General features: G+C 44.1%; 1 protein-coding gene and 1 long non-coding RNA gene across 4 annotated transcripts; one reads left to right on the forward strand and one right to left on the reverse strand.

Annotated features, from left to right (window-relative positions):
• Positions 1 to 9,381: 9,381 nt before the first annotated feature.
• Positions 9,382 to 10,752, reverse strand: LOC123112241 (probable carboxylesterase 7). Its single transcript, XM_044533181.1, has one exon. The coding sequence runs from the start codon at positions 10,658 to 10,660 to the stop codon at positions 9,554 to 9,556; it is 1,107 nt and encodes a 368-aa protein (XP_044389116.1). The 5' UTR covers positions 10,661 to 10,752; the 3' UTR covers positions 9,382 to 9,553.
• An 8,532-nt stretch (positions 10,753 to 19,284) lies between these two features.
• On the forward strand, positions 19,285 to 23,254 carry LOC123112242 (uncharacterized). 3 transcript variants are annotated; one of them, XR_006455283.1, is made up of 4 exons: positions 19,285 to 20,634; positions 20,830 to 20,952; positions 21,054 to 21,537; positions 21,710 to 23,254. It is a non-coding gene; the product is annotated as an uncharacterized lncRNA (long non-coding RNA). The 3 variants fall into 3 exon arrangements; XR_006455284.1 differs by having other exon boundaries at positions 19,285 to 20,417; positions 20,542 to 20,634; positions 21,054 to 23,254; XR_006455281.1 differs by having other exon boundaries at positions 21,054 to 23,254.
• The last annotated feature ends 3,490 nt before the right edge of the window (positions 23,255 to 26,744 follow it).

Consider the following 26,744-nt stretch of genomic DNA (forward strand, 5'->3'; position numbering starts at 1 on the left):
CATGTATCTAGCATGAGCGGTCGAGTATCCGGTCTAAATTGGATGGGCCCGGAGGGTTTCTTTTGAATGGCTTCTTCCGTTGACCGGGTTTAGAGCCTCTGAATCAGGCATTGACTGCCGTATCCTCAGTATTGTCGCCGCTAATGCGGCGCTTGTGTTTGTTGCGACGTGACCGGCCATTGCTGTCCTTGGTATCCGAATTACCAGGGTTCTTGGTTACATTATTGCTACGAGCCAGCCAGCTGTCTTCGCCCGCGCAGAAGCGGGTCATGAGTGTCGTGAGGGCTGCCATAGATTTCGGCTTTTCCTGTCGTAGGTGTCGGGCAAGCCATTCGTCTCGGATGTTGTGCCTGAAGGCAGCAAGGGCCTCGGCGTCCGGACAGTCGACTATTTGATTTTTCTTTGTCAGGAACCATGTCCAGAATTGTCTGGCCGATTCCTCTGGTTGCTGGATTATGTGGCTTAGGTCATCGGCATCTGGTGGTCGCACATACGTGCCCTGGAAGTTGTCAAGGAATGCGGATTCCAGGTCCTCCCAACAACTAATTGACTCTGCTGGTAGGTTGTTAAGCCAATGTCGAGCTGGTCCTTTAAGCTTGAGCGGGAGGTATTTGATGGCGTGTAGATCATCACCACGAGCCATGTGGATATGAAGGAGATAATCCTCGATCCATACCGCAGGATCTGTTGTGCCATCGTATGATTCGATGTTTACGGGTTTGAAGCCCTCGGGGATTTGATGATCCATTACTTCGTCTATGAAGCATAGCGGGTGTGCGGCGCCCCTGTACTGGGCTATATCACGACGCAGCTCGGACGAGCTTGGTCTGTTGTATTCGGCCGGGCCATACTTATTACGTCCGACGTGACGGCTAGCGTCACGTGAAGCGGGGCGCCCATGCGATCCATAGATCGATCTTGTTTGCCTTGCCTTATTCTCCAAGATGTCTCGTAGGTCTGTTGCGTCTCCCCATACTCTGGTATGTTTTGAGCGGTGTCGGGGTGCGGCTTGGGTCGAGGTCCTGAAGGCCTCTCTATCGCGGCCACGGGGTGGCCGATCGGGCGCATCGTACGCTGGTGATGTAGGTTTAGTTGCTTCCTCCTCAAGTTGGGGAAGCAGCCTGCGCTTCGGGTAGCTCTTGGATAGGCGTTCTAGTTTATACTCTTCGGCCGCCAGGACTTCGGTCCATCTGTCGGCTAGCAAGTCTTGGTCAGCTCTAAGCTGCTGCTGTTTCTTCTTGAGGCTGCTTGCCATGGCTATGAGTCTGCGTTTGAAACACTCTTGCTTGACGGGATCCTCTGGCACGACGAATTCATCATCGTCGAGGCTTGCCTCGTCTTCGGAGGGAGGCATGTAATTGTCGTCCTCATCCTCTTTGTCGGCCGCTCTCTCATGGGGGTTGGCTCCTTCGTTCTCCCGCACTGAATTCTGCTGGAGGGGGTTGTCTTCGACATTGTTCGGCGTATTGTTATCTCCGGTGCCGGAATCGCCGTTTTTGCTTTGACGGGACTTAGAGCGACGCCGCTGACATCGGCGCTTGGGTTGCTTCTTGGAGGGGTCATCCTCCGTTTTCTCCTCGCCATCCTCCGCTTTAGGGGTGTCCACCATGTATATGTCATATGACGAGGTGGCTTTCCAGTTCCCTATAGGCACTGGTTCTTGATCGTCTCCTTCATCGGCGTCCATGCCGTCGATGTCTTCGGAGTCGAAGTCGAGCATGTCGGTTAAATTGTCGACAATGGCTACAAAGTGGGTGGTGGGTGGGCTACAAATTTCTTCGTCGTCCGCGTCCCAACCGTGTTGGCCATAGTCCGGCCAGGGCTCTCCTGACAAAGAGAGAGACTTTAACGAATTCAGGATGTTGCCGAAAGGTGAGTGCTTGAAGACATCCGCGGCGGTCAACTCCATGACCGGGGCCCAATTGGGCTTGGCCGGGAGAGGTGCGGGATTTACGGAGTCCGGATCGGAGTCCGACACCTCGGAGTCACGGGCCTTGCGAGGGACTAGGCTGGTATCCGGCTCTATCACCGTAGAGATTGCAGTTTCTGGGGTGGCGTCTAACCGTCCGTCCCCGACTGGCATAGCGGGCTCCGAGCTAATGGTCGGAGCGGACACCTGAGCGACGCTCTGGGTGTTGTCTGATGACAGAGCTAAATCGTGAACATCATGACAGTGCGGCGCGCCCGGTTGTGGCTCGAATCCGTCGAAGATCAAGTCCCCGCGGATGTCGGCCGTGTAGTTCAAGCTTCCAAACCTGACCTGATGGCCAGGGGCGTAGCTCCCGATCTGCTCCAGATGGCCGAACGAGTCGGCCCGCAGTGCGAAGCCGCCGAATACGAAGATCTGTCCGGGGAGAAAAGTCTCGTCCCGGACAGCGTCGCGGTTGACGAGCGAAGAAGGCATCGGGCCTAAAGGTGACGACACAGAGGAACTCTCAATGAAAGCACCAATGTCGGTGTCAAAACCAGCGGATCTCGGGTAGGGGGTCCCGAACTGTGCGTCTAGGCGGATGGTAACAGGAGACAAGGGACACGATGTTTTTACCCAGGTTCGGGCCCTCTCGATGGAGGTAAAACCCTACTCCCGCTTGATTAATATTGATGATATGGGTAGTACAAGAGTAGATCTACCACGAGATCGGAGTGGCTAAACCCTAGAATCTAGCCTATGGTATGATTGTTGTTCGTCCTACGGACTAAAACTCTCCGGTTTATATAGACACCGGAGAGGGCTATGGTTACACAGAGTCGGTTACAATGGGAGGAGATCTTCATATCGTATCGCCAAGCTTGCCCTCCACGCCAAGGAAAGTCCCATCCAGACACGGGACGGAGTCTTCAATCTTGTATCTTCATAGTCCGGGAGTCCGGCCGAAGGTCATAGTCCGGCCATCCAGACACCCCCTAATCCAGGACTCCCTCAGTGCCCCTTAGTGATTTTGGTGTATTGAAGACTTATAGGTTGAGGGACTAATATGCTTGTGAGTGTACATAGGCTCTATAAGTAAATGAGGAGTTTGATATTTACAATGAATGTCGACCCCTAAAAATGAATGTCTTCAGCTGAAGACTTTGGTTCTCCTGGAGACTTTGAAAGTGAAGAAATTGGTGTGACCTTGAAGACTTGGATATTCATGCAATTATGAAGCGTGAAGACTTTTGTTTTCGTAGTTTCTTTTTCTCCTTCTTTAGTCATAGGAAACACCATACTATTAAAGGGGGTCGAGGTAATACTAAGGAAAGTGATTTCCAAGTGATGCTCATCTCAAAATCCTATACCTACCCAATCCTTCGAGTGAAGCCTTTGGAAATCTCATATCAGTTCAGTCAATTTCTTCAGTGACAGAGACAAAGATCTTTTGGTCGCTGAGGAATTTGTTCTGACTGAGGAGTTAGGAATTTGCCAGTGCGGATTGCCTACACAGTGAGGAACATGATAGCCCTGAGGAATTTGAACCTCAAATATCCGACCGTTGTTGTGCTATGCGCCAGCTATCCCAAAATATCTATACACCTGACGGTCATATCATTGAAGGGCATTTATGTCTTATCATGTCGGGCTGCTCCCTAGGCTATAAATAGCCACCCCCTACAACCACTAGCTGGTTGGCTGCTCCACGAGAAACTGACACTTGTCATTGAGAGCATCCCATCCTCCGAGGACTTTGAACGAAATTCATCAAGTGAGGAAAACCCAAACACCTACAAACCCCAAGTGATTGAGCATCACTGAAGAGATTGTTCCTGTGTGGAACCGACACTTGTTACCTTTGAGGACTGTGTATCCTCCAGACGCTTAGGCGTCATGGTCTGAGCATCCAAGAGGAATTGTGGATCACCGAGTGACCAAGTCTGTGAAGGTTTGGAAGTCACCTGTGAAGACTTGCCACGAGTGATTCAGCGAGGTCTGTGTGACTTTAGCTCAAGGAGAATACGGTGAGGACTGTGTGTTCGAGACTGTGTGTCATTGAGTTTAAATACTCAGCCGCTCCAACCAGACGTACAACTGTCACAACAGTTGGAACTGGTCTACCAAATCATTATCTTTACCAAGCCAACTGGTTCTATTTCCTCAACCCTTTTATTTCCTCATTCATGTGTTGATGAACCTGATCATTACTGTTTGAAGACTTTGATTGAAGACTTTCTCTATTTCCTCGTTTCAATTTCTTCAGTCTCATTGTCTTCAGCCTGCTTATCCTGTTTTCATGCTATCTGTACTCTGTGCTTGTTTTCATTTCATCATGATGACTGTGTTGTTGCTCGGTTGTGCTTATACCTGAGTACTTATTCCGCTGCTAGTGTGTCGTTACTTAGGAATTTCTTCACTTAGAAATTCCTCAGTGACGAATTTGTAAAAATCTCCTATTCACCCCCGTCTAGTCGATATAACGCACTTTCAATTGTACATGTTGAAGTATGGCGATATGTATGGCTCGATACTGTTTTTTTGATCTGCAGCCGCCCGGAGCACATGACTACAAGGGTAGCCCTCAAGCTTGGGCTTGTTACACGTGCACTCACAGGACGTTGGGCCGAGGGTGACAGCTTGCTTTTTTGATCCTATGTGGTGACCCTTAACGTACTTGGCTTGCACATTGACCTCCCACTTATTCCTAAGTACGTCCACTTTCCTGCAGCCATGGCTTTGCGACTTCTTTGCTTTGTCGTCCATATGTCTTTGCATCTTCTCGGACCATGGCTTGTTCAATTCAACTTGTGCATTGGCCACGGTAACCCTATCTGCAAAGTATGACACGGTCCGGTTCCAAGTTTGTTCAATTAGGGTTGTGATAGGCAGGGCTCTCACCCCTTTAAGGACACCATTGTATACCTCTAACATGCTGTTGGTCACTATTCCATACCAAGCCCCGGTGTCGTGAGCCTGCGCCCACTTGTACAAATCAGGGCAATTCTCGGCGATCCACTGGCTCAAATTTATGGGAGTCCTATGACCCCTCTGGTTTTCTCTCCGCGGCAAGGCCGCGCGCTCGATCTCACCATTGATACCTGTCGAGATGGAATTCATTTTGGCTTCAGTTTCCTGCATGCACATCCTCTTGAATAACTTGAACCAATCCTTATTCTTGAATTTGAAGTAAAAAATTTCTGCCAAATGCCGCATGCACCACCTTCCCGCTAGAGCCGGCCACCCCCACTCTTCTGACGACTCCTTAATTATGTCAAAAGCACTTAATAATCCTGTGTTGCGATCAGATATGATGCAAACACCTAAACGCTCTTTCATGACACCCATCTTCACGCAGCTCAGGAACCACAACCAGCTATCTTTGTTCTCGCTCTTGACCAGTGCGTACGCAATAGGAAGAAGCTGATTATTTGCATCTGCTGCAATCGCCACCAATAGTGTGCCCTTGTACTTTCCAGTGAGAAAGGTACCATCAACTGATAATACCGGGCGACAGTGCCTAAAGGCTTGTATAGTCTGGACGAATGCCCAGAATAAACGGTCCAGGATTAGCTCACCCAGGTTCTTTGGGTTTGGACGTTCTCTCGGCCAAACTTGAGTCCCCCTATTAGCACTTGCTATCTGATGAAGCATTCTGGGGGCATAAGAATAGGCCTCCTCATAGGTTCCATACAAGTTCTGGAATATCTTTTCCTTCGCACGCCTAGCCTTGTTGTAGCTGACAGGGAAGCCAATCTGATCTTCTGCATCTTTTTGCAAAGCCCTAACACTAATGTTGAGACTTTCCTACACAATCGTTTCCATCGTCTGTGCCACATATCTTGTTGTCACATTTAAGTGATATGAAAGAGTCTCAATTTGCTCACAGTTATGCTGCACTATTTTTGTGATATGCCATGACTGACATACCCCAGGCTTTAGTCTAGCAAGAACTCTTCTGCGGCACCCTTTCACGGTGTGGATGCATATGACCTTCAACTCTTTTTATTAGACTGCTTCACTCTATGCTGGCGGTGGAGGGCGATTGCATAGCTATGAATTGCCTGGTAAGCAGACTTCTTGTCTGGGAAAACCAGCCCAACCTCTAGGCTCCCCGCTTCTAGGCCAGAAATAGAATGAAATTCATTGGTGATGCTCATATACTGTTAAAACCCAGGTTGCAGTGACGCCGCGACCACCCTCTGGAGAGGAACATCTTCTTCGCTTGACTCGGAAGACGCGGAAGAGTGATCGTCATCATCTAGCGCCTCCGGCAATCCCTCCACGTGTTCGCTCATGTCGACGGCCGCAGACCAATATCCTGTGTCATACACAGGTTGGCTGCATGTCGGTTCCGATGGGCTGATGCTAGGGGCTGATGTGATGGCCAACTCCACCTCACCACCCCTACTACTGCATCCGGCAACATCAGTGACTGAAATGAACTGCACATACACCATCGGCTGACCAAACATTGAGTTATTGGGATTGCTTGCAAACCTCATGTACGACCCCCACAACTGATCACCTGTGACAGGCCGCAAACCCCAACGGGCAACTGTCCCATCATTTCCTCCGTCAACGACGAAGGCCTCCATTGTCATGTTTTCCCCTGCATCCCTGGGCCAAACACCGCTCGGATGCACCTTCTGACTGCTGCGTAACCCACGTTCACCATGTCTCTCACTACAACTGTGGTCGACTCGCACAAGGACACATCCACCCCAAAGGACCATCGCGTAAGACGTCCCCATAGTACACTAACAAATTTTCCATAGTACCTAACCAACATCCATATTTACATTTCAAATAATTAGTAACCGAACATTTAGTAGTAATGCGATGACAACATTCAATAGTAGTACGACTAAAATAATAACCGTATTCTCGTTACAAATATTCGGTTTGTTTTTTTAATCATTTGCTTAGACTTTAAGGGGTTGTTAGGTTAACGAGTATTTCAAGATCTATTTTTTGTCAAACTCGTCTACCAGCGTATAAAAAACTAAAACACTGTTTGCTTTTCTCTAACTACTCCAAAAATATCCTAAACTGGTTCTTGTAACACGCAAAAACAGAGCTTTTGGACAAACGACTATTGGTAAAAACCGAATGTAATTACTCTCTATCCAAACAACCACTAAACATAATAGTACGACAATAACATTTTAATATCATATGAATAAAACTTTTAATATCTTCCGGTTTTAAATATTTTTTTCATATCATACAATATTTATCATTTATTTACAAATAATAATATTCACAATGGCATGCACATTATTCGCAACAGTACATCAGTATAAAAAATATTAACATAATTACGGCGTTATTTATACCTCAGCTCCAATATGGATGTGCTTGTGAATGCAATTAAGCGTCAAGATAGTTTGAATAAATATCCATCACCACTACTATATGAACGCAGTCAACCTATTATCACATGAACATGAATATTACACACGGATTTTTCCGTCTTCTATCAAAAGTATGAAAATAGCACTTGCATGTATGTGGTCATCACCTCAAAAGGGACAGAGAAGATGGAAGCACAATTTCTTCAATCACGTCATCTCCTCCTTGTTTGCTACTAGGATGAATTATTTTACCTAACTACATACATCATTAAGTACATTAGCACGTAATCTTAACATATAAAATTTAGATTATTGCTACAAAACAAAGTAGACCTACGGCTTCCTAACTATAGACTTATTAATAAACATACCACATGAAATAACATACCACATGCAATGAACAATTACAGTGCAATTTTTTTTCTTAATTACCGCATTAAGATCTTCTCACATGTCAATACTAATGGACGCAGCTAACATTGATACAACATCTTGAACCCACTCTTCTCAAAAAATAGTATAAATGGTGTATCTGTCGTCTGAAAATTATTTCTAACTTCTAAGCACTAAAATCGCATAGCTAATGACGACCTAAAAGACTAACTAATTACCATCGTGCATGCACAAAATAATCAATATATTGCAAAGCTCATACCTTGATCCTCAACTTCGTAGTTCACTTCACTAGGTAAATCCTAGTCCTGAAGCTCTAAATGACTCCAAAAAGTTATGAAATAATGTCTAACAAAACAAAGAATATATAGTTATGAAATAATCAAAAAGAAAAAAAACATCATGCATGCGAATGAAACAAACAAAAAGGGATAGATCTTACCTTCATCTATCTTTTCTTCAACTTGAGCATCTTCAAAATCCAACTCTAAATCGCCATAAATGAAGAGTGAAAGTGTCTACTGAGTTTTTCTTTCACTGTGTTCTTAGAAACTTAGAGAGCAGAGGAGATGAAGGAGGCCACAGCGAGTGTTCTTGCGCATGGAGCAGAAGCATAGCATATAAAAGGAGAGGATCCCTGTAGCGTCGGCACAACAGGTTCCCACAGTCTCGGATTCCCGCAACGAGTGATTCTCGCAGTGCCGTCGCATCAGCTGAAGCTAAAGCCAGAGTGATTCCTGCAATCCCGTCGCATCCGTTGAGGCAAAATAAGCAAAAGACAGAGTGACTCCCGGGCAGCAGCATATGAATCAGGGCGCGTGAATAAAGGAAATGGCGCGGAATCAGCGCCGTTTGCAACAGCGAGGCTGTCGGGCATGGAATCAGCGCCATGCGTGAAAATGAGCATAGTCTGCGTCGGAATCAGCGCCATGCATGAAAATGTGCGCAGTCTGCGTGGGAATCAGCGCCTAGCTGTCGTGCGTGCAGCAGGTTGACACCTGTGGCGGTGGCGACATGGCCCATCACCTGGGCCTGCGACCTGCACGGCCTGTCGGCCTCTTAGCGCTGGCCGCCTCGCATGGTGGCGGCATGGCCCACCTGGCCCGCCCCATTCCGTGCCAGCGAGAGGCACTGCAGAAAACACGTTTTGCCCCGGCGGCCGCCAGCAGCCGTGGCGGCAGGTGTCATGTGTCGCCTGCCGCGCCTGCCGCCACGGCCGAGGGGGTCCTTTTTGTCAAATTCATGTACAAGTTGTCTTTTCTGGCAATTTCAATGGCAGGTGGTCTTTTCTGACAATTCCAACAGGCAGTCATGAATTTGACACATGTCGGATGAGTCTTCAACTCTGAGGCTGGTCATAGTGGGGAGTAACTTAGAGTAGTAACATGCATACGTTACTACTCTATGTTACTATCCTTATATTGGAAAGTGTCATATGTATAGTAACATACACATGTTCATTTATTGTCTTGTAGACTCATTTTTGCATTGGAAAGCGTTATGTGATGGTAACATATTAGGTTACTCTATTTGCCTCTTCCCTTATTAACTAGTTGCCACATCAATATTGTTGCTTATGTGACATCTATGTTACTCCCACTATGACCAGCCTGATGGACCGAGCGGACGCTTCCTTGTTGGCAGTTGTTCATTCGGAGGTCAGAGGACACTGCCGTGTGCTTTTTTTTTTTTTTTTTTTTGCGGGTGAGCCGTGTGCTTTTGTTGCCATTGCAAATATTGATCCCTTGCTTCGTGTTAATTGTAATCAGAAGAAGTATTCATCAACCTGTCTTATGAACTTCATACAAATTTGTAACAGGAAAAACATGAAATACATCACAAACTGTGTGCTCCTTTGTTGCTGAATCATTCACCGGGCGAATGAGCAAAATCTCTAACAGCGCCTGACGAAATCCGCCACCATGGCGAGCTCCTTGACGGCAGTGTCGGAGTCGTACTTGGGCAAGAAGTAGACATGCGCCTCGCCCTTGGCCTCGTGGAACTGGAGCTCGCCGTCCCACCCGCACGCCTTGATCCCCTCCGCGTACGCGCGCGCCCGCTCCACGAACCAGCAGTGCTCCGCCGTGGTGACCAGCACGCGGCCGCTCCCGAGCTGCCTCCACTCCTCCGGGGATGCCGCCGGGTTGATGTACGGGTGGTCGGGCCCGAACTTGCCGCTGCAGATGACCTCCCACGCGCGCTCGAAGCCGCCGCGGTACCCGGCGTCGGTCGGCTCCCCGCCCACCGGCTCTTTCCCCCAGAAGTAGGGGTTCAGGAGCGCCACGCCGCTGACCTTGTCGCCGTAGCCGTCGATGCGCTCCTTCCCCAGCCGTATCGCCGTGGCGTGCGCCATGTTGGCGCCGGCGCTGTCGCCCGCGAGGACGACGCGGGAGGCGTCGCCGTGCGCGGCGAGCCAGGGCTCGGCGCCGTTGGGGCGGCACGCGCTGACGACCGCCTTGAGGGCCGCGAAGGCGTCGTCGTAGGCGGCCGGGAGTGGGTGCTCCGGGGCGAGACGGTAGTCGACCGAGACGACGACGGCGGGGACCGCGGCGGCGAGGGAGGCGCAGTACCTATGGTAGAGCGGGGAGGCGGCGGTGTGGACGAAGAACGCGCCGCCGTGGAAGAAGATGACGACGGGGAACTTCTTGCCGGGCTCCGCGGCGGCGACGGCGGAGGGGAGGTAGAGGCGGGCGGAGATGTTGGCCGCGGGGTCAAGGACCACGTCCTTGGAAGCGACGCCGTTGGCAGGGTCCCCGGAGGGGGAGGGCGGGACGGTCTCGACGCCGTCGAAGCGCTCGACGCGGCCGCTCTTGTGCACGCGCAGGACGCCCGGCATATCGTACTCCAGCTCCAGCTCGGCGCCGGCGTCCATGGCGGCGGTGGCGGGGACGGCCTTTGTGTACAGGGCGTGGATCGGGAATTGGTAGAGCACAGCGGCGAGCGGAGCGACGAGAGCTGCCCACAGCAAACGTCGCGATAATTCCGGAGCAGAAATTGGCATTTCCGATCTGGTCTGTTTGTTGGCAGGTCGCCGTTACCGAAAGAGAGCTGGCGATAAGATCTGGAGAGATCTGGTGCGGGTCGGGTTTCAATGATTCAATCGAAAGCAACTGGTGAGATGGTCAGTTTTCCTCTCGGGCTCGATGAACACATGCTCACTTTAATTTTTTTTCTAGTAGAAAAAGAGTCAAAAACTTAAAATAAAACTTATGATATATTCATCATTTGTTATCATATTATAAGGACATGTACAATGCATAGCCTCAAGGTGATGCCTCGCATGCCATGTAGGATCGGATATGACGTAAAGTAGGTTCGGATAGGGAAGCAGGATCCTCTCTAGGAAGCGGGTGCTTGAAGAGAAAAAGCGTGGTCCGGTGACAAAAACTGAAAAGGTTAGAGCGAAAAATAGAGATGCATGTGTACTAGAGTCATTTCTTAATGAGGCCCACTAGTGATAGCTTGCATTGGAGAGGAAAAGTTAATGTAGGTGCTTCAAATTACTTTTTGTCATGGGGCATATGTGTCCATATGCCACCAATATATATGCCCTAAGGAGCATTCACACTGATAGAAATTACATCCAAGTTCGTAGATCATTTATCGACGACTACAAACATTCGAGCGAGACGAATGTGCGCCGCCGCCCTCACCCTTTGCTCGTCAAGCCAGACAAAACTTGTTGCAGTAGACAGTCAGGAAGTCGTCATACTAAGACCTCACATAATCAATGAACCAGAATAACAACTGACACAGATGAAGAGAATCGTAGATCGAAAGGATTTAACATGTAAACACACAAACGAAGATGAGATTCATGGAGATCCATCGAAGACCAACACCCATCGGAACCCACAAGCCGGCGGAGATGCACCTCCACACGCCCTTCGACGATGCTCGATGCACCTCCGAGATAGAGGCTAGGCGGGAAGGACCCTATTCCATCTTCACGGAGCCGCCACCGCCCCGCCTTCCCGAGAAGGACACAAAATCTAATATACCTAAAAACACCTACAAACGGAGTAAGAACACTCCCGCCAGCAAGGGCCGAGGTCCACCATACCTCCATGGATCTAAGGTCGCCAGAGAAGAGGCGGACCGGCGGCAACGCCGAGAGGTGGAGAAATACTAATAGCCCGGGCAGTCGCAATGGGAGACCGAATGGATACGAACGTTGACCTCGATTTAGTCAGAAACTTAATTGAATTAGCAAAAATCTCAAACAAAACAATACTTGTATGTTGGAGTGATTCACAATTCACAATTTTGCTAGAGAACAAAAAATAATAATTTAAATAAAAAAGTGGGACTTGGAAATATTATTTTTTATGTTTAGGTGAAATTCGATAAATGATGGTTCTATATTGTGTAGATCATCTATACATCGTCGTCGGTCATGTCGACGAGAGGGGGTCAATGCCGTGAAACTTGACCCTAGGGTGGTGGAGGTCGACACATATTTTTTAGGTTATATATTTTGTGTGTGAACGATAACATGAAAGTTGCTATATTCAATATAAAGAAGAAGGCAGTACAATGACCCACAGTGCTTGGTTTATTGAAGGAAACCAAGCGAAAAACTGAACAACAACAAGCCACACATAGCTAGACCAGATGTAAAGCACCACATGACATATAAGACGCCGATAAGGCCAACAACACATGACACACATAGACGAGCACTCGGGCTTCCCTTTCCCCAATACCAAAGTGCAGACCAAAACTATCACATTGATTTTGTTTGTCATGGCTATATTCGCTAACCTCATCGACACCAAAAATGAATGACATGTCCAAAGGAAGGCAGACATATGCCGCTTCAAATGCACGAGAAACAACCAACATGGCTCATCTGACACTCCACACATGTGAATAGTGCTCCTACTGGCGCACCACTGAATGATGCACCATCCCGGCCCAACATTCACCCCACCATTGTTGGCAACCATGACCCCGGTCGCCCCAACGATGATACCGCACAGGCTGCCGCCGACCACCTTCATGATCGACGAGTCCCTCCGTCCGGATCCACCTCCAAGGCAATGCCCCCAGGAAGAAACATGACGTCGAGCATGCTAATGCATTGCTATTGTCCGATCCGGGAGACCAGATCTAAGGTTTCCTTTGCACTAGTGAAAAAACTGCTAGCGTGGACCAGGCGTAATATAATGATGCCGTGGAATAGCATGGAACGCTAGCCTATTATGTTTAGTTGCGGCATACTATTGGTTCCGACGCCAGTATTGTTATTTTTCCAACATTCTTATATTATTATTTTTATAGTATATTATTGTTTGGGACTTCAAATATTGTAGTTTACTTTTATTATTTTAAATATTGTAGTTTACATTTATTATTTAAAATATATCTTAAATTTCTATTATTTTAAATGGAAATAATGAAAAAATTTAAAATATTTTGAGACTTTAAATTTACTCTTTTTCCTTTTTAGTTTAAGACTTGAAATATATAGTTTTGAGCCTTCAAATATGTAGTTTGACACTTCAAAAAATATATTTTTAGTTTTTTATGTGATGATCTTTCTTATAGTACATTATCATTTACTTTTATTAAATTTCTATTATTTTTAAATGGAAATAATGACATTTTTACAAATATGTACTTTCAGACTTTAAATTTATTTTTTTCGTTTTTAGTTTATGACTTGAAATATATAGTTTTGAGCCTTCAAATATGTAGTTTGACACTTCCAATTTGATTTCCTTTTAGTTTTTTATGTGGTGATCTTTTTTATAGTATATTATAGTTTACTTTATTAAATTTTTTATTATTTTTAAATGGAAATAATGACTTTTTTTTAAATATGTACTTTGAGACTTTAAATTTACTTTTTTCCCTTTTTAGTTTAAGACTTGAACATATAGTTTTGAGCCTTCAAATATGTAGTTTAACACTTTTTTTTAGTTTTTTATGTGGTGATCTTTTTTATAGTATATTATAGTTTAATTTTATTAAATTTTTATTATTTTTAAATGGAAATAATGACATTTTTTAAAATATGTACTTTGAGACTTTAAATTTACTTTTTCTTTCCTTTTTTACTTTAAGACTTGAAATATATAGTTTTGGGCCTTCAAATATGTAGTTTGACACTTCCAATTTTTTTATTTTTATTTTTTATGTGGTGATCTTTTTCATAGTATGTTATAGTTTACTTTTATTAAATTTCTGTTATTTTTAAATGGAAATAATGACATTTCTTAGGTGGTGACCTTTTTTCTTATTGGTCTAACCCAAATAATGACATTCTCTCCCTCTCTCTCGCCGCTCATGGTCACCGCAACGATTCCGGCCGATTCCGGTGATTGTTGTCGTTCTCCGGTCCTGAGTTGCACATCTGAGCCTCCCACTCTCATCTAGTCCATTTGGATTTTTTAATTAGAGATGTGTTTCGCATTCCCTATGCTAGGGTTTCAGCGACGGCAGTAGGCGACGGCGGCGGAGTAGACTGCAGGCGAACCTCGGCTCCAACCCAGGTGAGCATATCATCCCTCCCTCTTTTGTTGGAGGTCGCTGCCACTGTCATTTTTTTATTTGCATCGCTAGGGTTCATCACTGCTAGGCAGTGACAATTTGTTGTATTTGTCTAGAATTAAGGTAGATATATTTTTTAATCTTCGGTTAGCACTAGGTGTAGAAATTGGAAGTGCAACCTGTCAATCAAATTAAGGTAGATATATTTTTTAAGTCATCATCTTTGGAAGCATCTAAATTCTGAAACAAAGTGTTTGAGTTGTTGTTGTAATCCATAACAAAGTGTTTGGTTCCAACCCACAACTTGCCACACTTTGTCACAACTCAAACTTAGGCAAGTTTGACCAAGTTATGTGTGTGTTTGGTTCTTGCCCACATGTTAGATACAAACTGGCATATATATACTACACTTCATCCATATAATTGCGTGAAGATATCGATAGTGTTATATTATTGTTGTCCAAAGCTAGTTATGCACATGCAATGATACATTGTTGTTGTTTTACCCATGATGAAATACGCCAAGTCTGAAACTGGCAGAATTAAAACTTGCCATGTAGCATACTCCATCCACATGCTATGGTATATTGTTGTTGTTTTTCCCATGATGAATATAACAATTTGCTAATGCAGCATACTCCATGATGCTAATAAACTTGAACCTTTAGATGAATTGATGTGCATCTAGCATAACCATCCACATGCCATGCATATGCACTTTATGTTACTGTAGCATGTCTTGGTCTTGCTTATATATTGCCATGTTGCTATTATGGACAGATTTGCATTGTATACTTTGACATCTGTGTTTGGTTCTTGTCATAATAACCTATACTTGTTATTATTTTGAAGTTCAAGACATGACTAGCTGGAACAACCACTACCAGTCCTCGTGCAACTTCACGGCCTATGAAGTTGACAAAGGCGAAACGAGCACCAACCAGGTAAGATTACAAAAACATCCATGAGGATTGCAAACACATGCATATATACATATATCATCTAACCATTCTTTATTGATAATTTCAAATATTTGACTTGCCAGACTGCTACCTCTTGAGCATGCGTTGGTTTTGAGAACCAATGTATCAATCCAGTAGGAGGCTACACTCCAAGTCCCTCGTACCTACACAAACAAACAAGAACCTCACAACCAAGGCGATAAAGGGGTTGTCAATCCCTTCGCGGACACTTGCGAAAGTGAGATCTGATAGAGATAATAAGATAAGATAAATATTTTTGGTATTTTTATGATGTAGATTGGAAAGTAAAGAATGCAAAATAAAGTAGATTGAAAACTTATATGATGGAAAATAGACCCGGGAGCCATAGGTTTCACTAGTGGCTTTTCTCAAGATAGCATAAGTATTACGGTGGGTGAAGAAATTACTGTCAAGCAATTGATAGAAAAGTGCATAGTTATGAGAATATCTAGGCATGATCATGTATATAGGCATCACGTCCAAGATTAGTAGACCGACTCCTGCCTGCATCTACTACTATTACTCCACACATCGACCGCTATCCAGCATGCATCTAGAGTATTAAGTTCATAAGAACAGAGTAACGCATTAGGCAAGATGACATGATGTAGAAGGATAAACTCAAGCAATATGATATAAACCCCATCTTTTTATCCTCGATGGCAACAATACAATACGTGCCTTGCTGCCCCTGCTGTCACTCGGAAAGGACACCGCAAGATTGAACCCAAAGCTAAGCACTTCTCCATTGCAAGAAAGATCAATCTAGTAGGCCAAACCAAAATGATAATTCGAAGAGGCTTGCAAAGATAACCAATTAGACATAAAGAAATTCAGAGGAGATTCAAATATTTCTCATAGATAAACTTGATCATAAACCCACAATTCATCAGATCTCGACAAACACACCGCAAAAAGAGTTACATCGAATAGATCTCCAAAAAGATCGAGGAGAACATTGTGTTGAGATTCAAAGAGAGAGAAGAAGCCATCTAGCTAATAACTATAGACCCGAAGGACTATGGTAAACTACTCACAACTCATTGGAGAGGCTATGGCGTTGATGTAGAAGCCCTCCGTGATCGATTTCCCCTCCTGCAGAGCATCGGAAAAGGCTCCAACATGGAATCTCACGGGTACAGAAGGTTGCGGCGGTGGAAATAGGGTTTCGTGGTGCTCCTGGATATTTCGGGGTATGTAGATATATATAGGCGAAGGAAGTTGGTTAGGGGAGCCACGAGAGGCCCACGAGGGTGGGGGCACGCCCACCCACTAGGGCGCGCCCTGGACCCTTGTGGCCGCCTCGTTTGCTTCTTGACGCCCACTCCAAGTCTCCTAGATTGCGTTTGTTCCAAAAATAACCCCGTTGAAGGTTTCATTCCGTTTGGACTCCGTTTGATATTCCTTTTCTGCCAAACACTCAAACAGGCAAAAAAACAACAATTTGGGCCGGGCCTCAGGTTAATAGGTTAGTCCCAAAAATGATATAAAAGTGTTTAGTAAAGCCCATAAACATCCAAAACAGGTAATATAATAGCATGGAACAATAAAAAAAATTATAGATACGTTGAAGACGTATCAAGCATCCCCAATCTTAATTCATGCTCGTCCTCGAGTAGGTAAATGATAAAAACAGGATTTTTGATGTGAAATGCTACCTAGCGTATTTATCAATGTAATTTTCTTTATTGTGGCTTGAATGTTCAGATCCAAGTGATCTCTACTCCTAATATCTCAGTTGATAGGTCGCGCTCCTGGTTTTATTTTAGTCCCACCATTTTCGTTCGGTTTTTTTCGTCCTCCTCCTACCTCCCAGCAATCTGCCACACCCCCACCTCACCGGCACGCAACAAAAAAAAACCCGCACGCAGAAAAAAAAACACTCGTGCGATCCCGATCCCCTCCCCTCGTGCGATCACGTACTCCCGAACCCTTCTCGCGATCCTGATCCGTTGCGCCCTGTCAGCTTCGTAGCCACCACCGCCGCCGCCGCGGACGACCTGACGGACAAACTGCAGTCGGAACTCGTGCGTCCGCCCTCTTTCAGGTTCCTCGCCGCCGCCGCCGCCGCCGACCTCACTGACAATCCGCTGTGGGATCTCATGCGGGGCCCGATCTCCTGCGTGACAGATCTATTTGTTGGCCCGTGGCAACCCTCCACCTGCAGCTGCCGCCCACGCCCGCACCCCGCACCACCGCCCCCTCCGCAGGTTCTCATCACTGCCACCGATTTCTCGTTCTGTCGTACTAGGTTGAGCGCCGGCCGGAGCGGGTCGGCTACGGAGATGGCCGTCTGCGTCGTCGTCCTTGGGCTGAGATGGGGAGGGGAGGTCGAGATGAAGAGAGGAGGGAGAGGGAGACAGCGAGCCCATGGAGAAGCGCAACCAAGAGCTGTCCCCATCGTCGTCCTTGGGCTGAGAAGGGGAGGGGAGAACGAGATGAAGAGAGGAGGGAGAGTGAGACAGCGAGCCCATGGAGAAGCGCAACCGGGAGCAAATCTGTCCGTCAGCGGTACGAAGGCGACAGCCCCCTCCACCTCCGTGCGGCCACCCAGGTATGCAGCGCATTGCTCTATTCCAAGGCGCGTGCCTGTCTTATTTGATATTGTGTGTGCGTGCCTGTCTAAATTGTTGTTGTGTATGATTTGCTCCGTCACTGCGCATTCCTACTATCCTAACGATGGCTGCCAAGACATTTGTTGTTCGTTCAGGTTCTTTCAATACTACACCTGCTTCATCTTCCTCTGCTTCGAATCGATCTTTAGTAGGTACGAACCATGGTCTTGAAGCTCATGCATGTTCACTGTTTTCTGCAGAATACACGGATAATTAAAACCTATACGGGAGATGGAAATTCTTCTTCCACTTCTATACATCATGCTACCCACGGGGTGTGGATATTCACCTCCACCAATTTCATTGATCCTATGTGCTACTTCAGTTTATTAGCTATGTTTATACACTGTTTTTAAAGGCCTAAGCCAAAATCGCATGTTAATTCCCTGCGCAATTTTTGTTATCCTAATACACCTTGGCAAAAAAAATTGTCACTCAAGATCGAACTCACAGTACTTAGCTTTATATCTTCAATGCTTTTAACTGGGTGTGTGATTCTTTTGTTACTAAATAAGATTAGCTTCTCCCTATGCATCTGTTGTTTCTTTGATAATTTATTGGGCATATTTTCAACTGGAAGACACAAAGGAGGTGGCGTAGTGGCATGGAGATCCTGGTGTTGAGTGTCTTGTTTGTCTGGGTACTGTTCTGAATAGATGGTAACACTAATTATTGAGGCTAAATGATACTGTTATACCGCTTTCTTGGCCTAAATATTATTTAGTAAACATCTTTGTTCCATATCCTATTAATATGCGCGCATCTTCTCAGTTTATTCCCATTTGTGCAATGCCTATTTGATTTTATTATTAGGTATTATGGGAAAGTTAGTACTAAGTACCACCCTTGAGCAAGCGCTTTCTATTTATGTGATTCAGTTAGCGAATTCAGTTTTCCGTGGCCGATGAATACAGTAGGAGCCTGGGACCTTTAACCGCAGAGATGCTCAATTAGTAATCAAAAAAATGCATCATTTCTTTGTTGGAATTCTATTGGTTCGGCCATCGACACGTCTCTCTTCATGGCAAGGTCAGGTCTAAGGTGAGCTCGTCATATTTTCTTTCTTCAATCTCAGGTGAAGATTTATTTCCTGTGCACTAAGATCCATTTTTTATGTGAATGAGGAGGCCAGACAGCATTTTACGAACCGTTTATGTCTCTGAACCGGACCATACCGTGGGTGATTGACGATTGTCTTAGTGTGCATAGCTATATTCTTGGGTGCATGTTAGATCTAATAATTTTGACAATATGTTAGGTGATCGACGAAAGATTTGCTGATACGTTTGCATTTATTGAGTTCGGTGCAGAAGGTATTATTATATCTTCAGATGCTACATTTACATTTTCAGCAGTTAATTGATGGTTTATACATGGCACATTTAGGGTGTGTTTGCTTGGAGTCATCAAGTGGAATGGAACAGGGCCGACCCGTCCCTGGGCCTCATTCCCGTGTTTGGTGGGCAGCTAGCACCGGAACCCACTCATTCCCAAAAAACGAATATTCGGCCCAGATCCGGAACACACTCATACCTCCGATTCGATGGAATCACGCGGAACCGCTCGCTCTCGGTAGAGAAACTCTATCGTCTCTCCCTCTGTCGAACTACACCGCTTCTCCCTCGTCTCTCCCTCCGCCGATCTGCGCCGAATCAACAACACAGAAGATGGTCGAGCGGCTGCGGGCTAGAGGGCTTGCACCGGGGCGGCCCCATACCGCAGGATTTGGAGCGGCGGCGGCGGCGGCTCCCGAAACAAGACGCCGCGGCGATGCACCTCACGCTGCACCTCACGCGACGGCGGCAGGAACCTAGCTCGCCTCAAGCGGCAGCGAAAGGGGAAGCACCCGGTCATGGATGGTTCTTGCCAACGGCGGCGTCCAATTTGGCAGGCAGTTCGACCTGTTCCAAATTGTTTGTGCTGCTATGCTGGGCGATGCCATACTATCCTGGCGCCCCAAACTTTAGATCCATATACGTTCAGTTTATGCATAGTGTTCATGTGGTGAAGCATGAACTAGAGGGGAAGAATATATTTTGTCATGCTTCACATTGTAAATTGTTTGTGTTGCAAAATTTACCAATTACATCTCTTCAGTTCATGCGTGTGACACTGTCAAATTTAGAGGGGAAGAATTTATTTGTCATTCAGTTCATGCTTATGACACAGTCAAATCCGGTTGTCATTCAGTTTATGCATAGTGTCATAGTTTATGTGCCGATGCATTGACAAATTTACCGATTCCATCTCTTCAACCAAACGCACTAACAAAACCATTCCGTTCCAGCTTTTGACACCAACCAAACACATGACAGGAATCGACCCATTCCATTGGAATGGAACGGAACGGAACCATTCCATTCCATTCCATTTGGTTCCTCAACCAAACACACCGTTAATATAGCGGGTGCTAGAGCTGCACTTAACCTTGGTAGCACAATGCTTGGGTTCTACCCTCTTAGAGTCTTGCCTTCAAAGACAACTATCTTACCTGTGAATCCAGAAATTCTTCCGGTGGTAGGTTGTTTGATGTTTCACCTTCTGCCAGCTCTATTCTACTTTATCCACAATACTAACAACAATATCCTATTCTTCCTGGCCCGTAGATGGAGGATTAGAAAGAAATGGTCCTATAAACGGTTTATTGTAAGATATGGATAAGAAGGTACACACTCATGTTCTACTTTGACATCGTATTCTCTTTCATTTTCTCATCTTACATTTTTTTTATTTCAAGACACCGCAATCAAATCAGATGTTTAATTACAATTTACATGTTTTCTCTGCAGGTTACTCAATTAGATGTAAATAGTTTCTTTGAAGAACTTTGTGGTGAGGTGAGTTATGGCGCATATCCAATCATCGTGTCGCATAGCTTCTAAGTAAGTATCTGTCTCATGGTGTAAAAAGTCCATAACTTTTGTGAGACTAGCTCTAAGACTGAAATATTTAAGTAACACTATATGCTCCTCTCCTTATCAATATGAGGAAAACTGAACAAAGTACCTTGCACGGGTTGTAAATAAATAATTCTCAATTTATCAATACTGAACGTGACATTTGAATGTGTTCAATAGGCTATGTTGATTGCCCTGGTGAGTGACAGTGATATCTTTGGGGAAGCTTCAGAAAGTACATCAACTTCTGCAACATCTGTAGCTACTGCAGATCTTACGAGTATTGATCAGCTTCTCAAAACAGTATGTCCTTGTCAGAATCATTATTTAGCATGTGAAGTCATTTTTGTTCTTTGTTCTACATAGTATAATCATTATTTTGTGTTTGCGCTTTTGTGGTGGAGTTAATGAGCCAGGATGAAGTTCGAGAAGTTGCATTACACCATGTAAATATTAAGGTTCCACTTTAATGAGCTGTGGAAGACAAGTGCACCGGTAAGTGTTCGAAATTTTAAGTGTGTCGGTGGAAGTGGAAGGGGGATTGTGAGTTGGATCTGTCATTAACAGAGGTGGTGAACTTGGATTGGTCATGTAGACATAGCTCATGGAGAAATAAGAAGATGATGAAGAGCGATTTATGGGTAAAAAAATATAGTGAATAGATTTGCATGTGAAGTCAAGTGTATATGCCCAGACTCGAGCAGGTTCGCTATTATTGTTGTTCTTGTGTGTCAAGGCTTTTGGCTGCAGACTTGCAGGTATACATACGAGTCCATGCTTAATTTTTGTTATGTTTCTTACTTACCACTGTTATTTCTAGCAGAAGGGGCAGCTGGGGCATGGGGACGCTCTTGCGTAACCTCTAGCTGTTGTTTCTAAACTATGAAAGTAAGAGAATCGTATGCACTGCCCTTCATTTTAATTGTGTAAACATGTGTGTATCGTATTGCTAAATCCATGAACATATAGCATCCAACATACTTGAACTTAATAGTCCAACAACATTACATGTTTTCTCGACATGTTTCCAAATGCTAATTAGAAGTTGTCAGTTCTGCAGATACAACATAATTCCAGCAGCTGTTGGAAGAAATCACACGGTGGTTGTAACTAGCGAAGGGGAAATGCTTTTCATTTGGTGACAACATGCATGGGCGGGAGGGGTTCACCAAGGAGTGGTCGACTCCCTCGTCTGTTGCTTTTTTTCTTTATGGTTGATAGATGACACAACTACAGAAGTGCAGTAAATACGACTTATATTGTCACCTGTTCTTACAACCTACCTGTTTGGGTGATAATGAAACCAAGAAAAATATGGCGGCCATTAGTCAGGGTTTCACAAGTCATGTATAGATCTTTTAGTTTTGTGGCCTACACGCTTATGTATAATATTTATCTGTTGATAATCATCTTTGTCATATATTGTGAAGGACATGAAAAATGATGTGTTTCAACAACCATGAAGAGCATTAGTTTGGTGTTTTAAAAATCTTGTTAGTCACAATCTTATGACTGTTTTAGACGGAAAAAAATCAATTGACAAATCTAATGACTTCGTTTATGCTATACAGGTGAGTGATAAGCTTGATCATCGGAGCTTGTGAAACCGTGTGAGATTTTGAATCCCCACAACAAGCCCGAGAGGCTGGCACTAATCATGAGGATGGGGGCTGAGAAGATGCATGACAAGCTCCCCCATATGATCAGAGTCGTGCGTTAAGCAGTGCTGATTGTCACCTAGGTCAGCGATCCCATGCACCGGAACACCACCAGCGCATCTTGCACGTTCAAGACAGGACCATTCGATGCAATCCGGATAAGCATGATAACTTTTTGCATAATTCGACATAGAACAACCTACCTATATCTGATTTTTCACGTCAGTTGTTATGGAACCACATGCCATTTAGACATCCAATAGCATTGTTTGGACTTGTCAACTTTGGCATTGCATGGTTCTGAATTTTCACTGGTTGTGTAGGCTGAGGCTTTGTTTGATGTCCATGAGTGAGAGGGAGCTACCCTGGAAGGGTTCACCTAGAAATGACATGGCAGAACATTACAGAGTGCATTGGTGAATCCAACACAATGACCTGAAATCATCTCATTTCCCGCTACCACACACACTGCGACCCCAGGCTGAATGCGTCACAGTCGCTCGAGCTGACCTTCACCATTTCCGATAGGCTAAGGAAGAAGGACATGGAATAACCTCATATCTAGGGTACAAGCTTAAGATATCTATCTTATGTTTCTTCCCTGCAAAACCCTCTTCTGCTGCTAGAGGACATAATTTTACATTCTTTAGTTTTTTTAGTAGTATAGGTGGCGTTTGATTTTGGAAATACCAAGGAAAAATCCCCCTCAAATAATAGGATATAGTTGTTTTGTTGCATTACCATTTGTGCTTAGTTCAATTTCTTTTGTGTTCATCCTTTCTTTGATGCAGATAGTGTGAGGGAGATTACAGGAGACATGACAATAGATTACTCATTCTCTATCCGCTGAGATTGTACATAATGTTTATTGATTAAATTTGGAAATGTAATCTGAGAAGTAAGGGCATCTATAGCGCTTCCCTAAATTTTAAGTCCTCAAAAGACACTCCAAGTTCAACTCAAATTTTGAGGAGTTAAAGGTTATTGCAACCAGCCCTAACCCTAAAACTTATCTCCCTATAACTTTTAGGAGGGAGTAGATGATGAATGTTGGAAGACATGCAAAGTTTTGCAAGGGATTTCAAAGAAGCACTTGAAATAAAGCTGTCTGGTTGGAATTCCGCTATATCTAAATGACAACGTTTACTTCCGTTTGGTATTCCAACGAGTATAAATGGGTAATGAATTCATAATAGAAACATTTATTTTTGTTATCACTATATTCTTTATATTATTAATTTAAAAAATTGCAGGAATGTGTATGGCTATTTTGTTTTTCACTAGCTCAATGCCCGTGTGTTGCCACGGGAAAAAATATTTTTTTCAAAAAAGTTGAACATAGCCAGAAATATATATAATTCCCACATCTTAAACTTTGATAATTCTGATATCAATTTATGCACATACATTTCTCGAAAAAGAAACAAATACAAGCTTCACCGATAAAAAATAATTTTTTCAAAAAAGTTGAACATAGCCGGAAATATATATAATTCCCACATCTTGAACTTTGATAATTCTGATATCAATTATTCACATACATTTTTCGAAAAAGAAACAAATACAAGCTTCACCGATAAAAATGTAGACTGGGCCTGATCCAAGAAATAGAAGACTTGTACATTGATTGCATCCACCAATAAAATCCCAAATGTGTGTGGGCAAGACTATCTTCATGTTTCAATAATATAAAAAAATAGTAGGTAAGTGTCAATCTGTTGCTGGTTCAGAATTTGATAAGGCTGGAAACTTTGTTTGAGCACATCTGATCCTCATAATAGCATATTTAATAAATCATTGTTGTCAAATCACTTTTTTTATAATTTCTATAGTAAAATCACTTACTATTGTGTATAAGTGCCATTAAGGATCAACCTAGATCTGCGGGATAGTTTGGAAGTTATATCCAAGACATTATAATTGCTCTATATTATTATTAATTTCGTATATCATCACCTTTGACTACTCGAACTGTCGGCCATGCTTTGTGATTAAACAATTCTTGACTGATTAAATCCATTTCAAGTGTAATGCAAGTGTTGAATTGTGATCCATGAACAGCAAGCCCATTTGGGGAATGTATTTGAACAATGACCCAAGCAGTCGCACAAGTGGATCTGCACATATTATTATCAAGATATCGTCTCATCTTTCAATTTTCTTTGCCACTCTAAAATAATCGGTTTTCTCTTTCATGTGAGCATTTTTTTCTAGAAGCTTGACAAGAAAACTGAAAACAAATAATTAGAGAAGATTGACCAGGCGGGAGGAGAGGGAAGAAGGGATAAAGAGAAAAGAAATACATAGTAACGTTATATTGATTAAAGAGTTCTAGAAATGCATCTGCTTCTAACTATATATAAAGATCTTGTATGTGATTAACCGGGCGGGAGGAGATGGAAGAAGGGCTTGGCCACTTGGATCATGAGATGACTATTCGGTTGACCACTTGTGCTATCTATTCAATGTCATGCATCATAGAAACAAAGATTAGTTTTGTTGTTGTGGATTTTGCAGGAAAACAGAGTAGGTCATGCTGGATGAAGAGAACATTAACCGATAGACTTTTCGGTAAATTTTTTGCCTACATTGATTAGTTTATTTCTTATCAATTAAATTTGTATGTGAAGTACAAAAAGTTGATAATTGGGACAGAATTATGACTTCTACTATGTATCATTTTCATATATTCCTCAACAACACGTCTAGATTGATGTAGATAATAGTTTGAACACGTCTAGCAATTTACATGTCTTCTGGGCAAGCTAAGCTATTTTCTTGATGATCCAAGCAGGTTGCTGATCAAATATAAAATATGTAATTTTCTGGTTCAGTAATAAACGGGCAATTCAACTTATAGCTGGGGCAGCCTAATTTCCTCCTACACACGCCCGCTGACAGCAGCAGTTACGACCAGGCGGTTGTGGAAGGTGATAGGTGTGGTGGTCGACGGTGCCTGGGCTATTGATGTTCGATTTGAGAGGAAGAAGAGAGATTGGCTGCTGATTTTGGGAGGAAGAAGAGAGATTGAGCGTGCTGTTGCTGCCATGTGTGGTCTTGGGAGATGAATAAAAGAGAGTAGTAGAGAGCTTTAGAGAGATAGCAAAGGATTGAGAGGCTACTTCTATTTGTATTGCTGTCGATGCTTGCACAATGCTACTGCTTATTATACTGGGTTATTCATCTTTGAAAAAAAACAATCATTTTCTCCCTTCAATAGTTTAGTCATGACTTAGTTTTACTTACTAGCCTCTCTTCATAATTATTTTTGGATTAAATTTAGCTTTTTATAAAGTTGTAAAGAATAGGACTATTTCATGCATCCCGGCAGATATGGTTGCTATCCTGGAAAGGAATAAGATAGCATCCATGTTGTCGTCCCTTGTTGTTAGTTTGGATTCCTATTTACTTTGTGTGCCATTCCTTAATGCATGGATCAGTTGCTGTGTGGATGGGATTGACTTGTTATTTTGTTCAGTTTGTAAAAGGGTTGCTTTGTGCAAATTCTTAACACAGTCATCATAATTGCATTTATAGCAACTACCTATTACCGAAATGATAGACGGCTCCAAGATTATGGTTGTACTATGCTAAATTGCTAATTGCTATTACTAGGAATAAATACTCATGTATCTCTAAAAAGACTACTAATGTACTCCCTCTGTAAACAAAATGAAATTTATTTATGAACCAATTGTAATATTACCTCGGGTGAAGAATAACTTATACTCCACCCTGGGTGATGAATAGTATTACCATGTATATATAGTGTGTGTTATGTGTTGTGTGTTGTGTGTGTGTGTGTGCTTCAGACATGTCGTTTAATTATCTATTTGGTTTATTCACTAATATCTAATTGAATCAGGCATGTGCGCGTGAGGAGGTAAGAGGAGAGAACCATTGACATTTTTCATGCTCTGGACGAACATTTTTATGCATAGCTTTCTTTTCCATGAGAACACATGAGTGTGGAGCTGTCGTTGTAGAGCCCGGGATGAAGGTTGGGTCCAATATAGAACCAGGAGGTATTAGCACTAAGATGGAAAGGTGGTTGCCGCCCTTATCCCTTGCTGCTGGCCGACCACGGCGATGTTGATCACCGGCTCACTTAAAATACAAGTTGATGGATTTTGTGATAAGAGTGAGCGGGGCGGAGGTTGGGTTTGGTATGTTTACTTACAAATTTGCATTCTTGGCTTTGGGGGCGCCACAGGCGGCGCAATACCTCCCCCCTCTTGATGGCAGTGGTGAAAACACACGGACACAGGGGAGGGGATCATGGCGGAGAGCGGGGCAGGCATTACGGGGGACTCCTCCTTAACGGTCTATGAGGAAGTATGGTGTGAAGGAGAGAGGGTGTCATGGTGAAAGTGAGGCGGACGTCACCCACTACGGCGAGAAACAGAGCAGAAAGGGGAGGGTCCGATGAGAAAATGA

Source organism: Triticum aestivum, chromosome 5B (assembly GCF_018294505.1).
Source record: "Triticum aestivum cultivar Chinese Spring chromosome 5B, IWGSC CS RefSeq v2.1, whole genome shotgun sequence".
NCBI classification, from domain to species: domain Eukaryota; kingdom Viridiplantae; phylum Streptophyta; class Magnoliopsida; order Poales; family Poaceae; genus Triticum; species Triticum aestivum.

Excerpts from the sequence above, each read along its gene's own strand:
- LOC123112241 (XM_044533181.1), bottom strand. The coding sequence starts at position 10,660 with ATGCCAATTTCTGCTCCGGAATTATCGCGACGTTTGCTGTGGGCAGCT.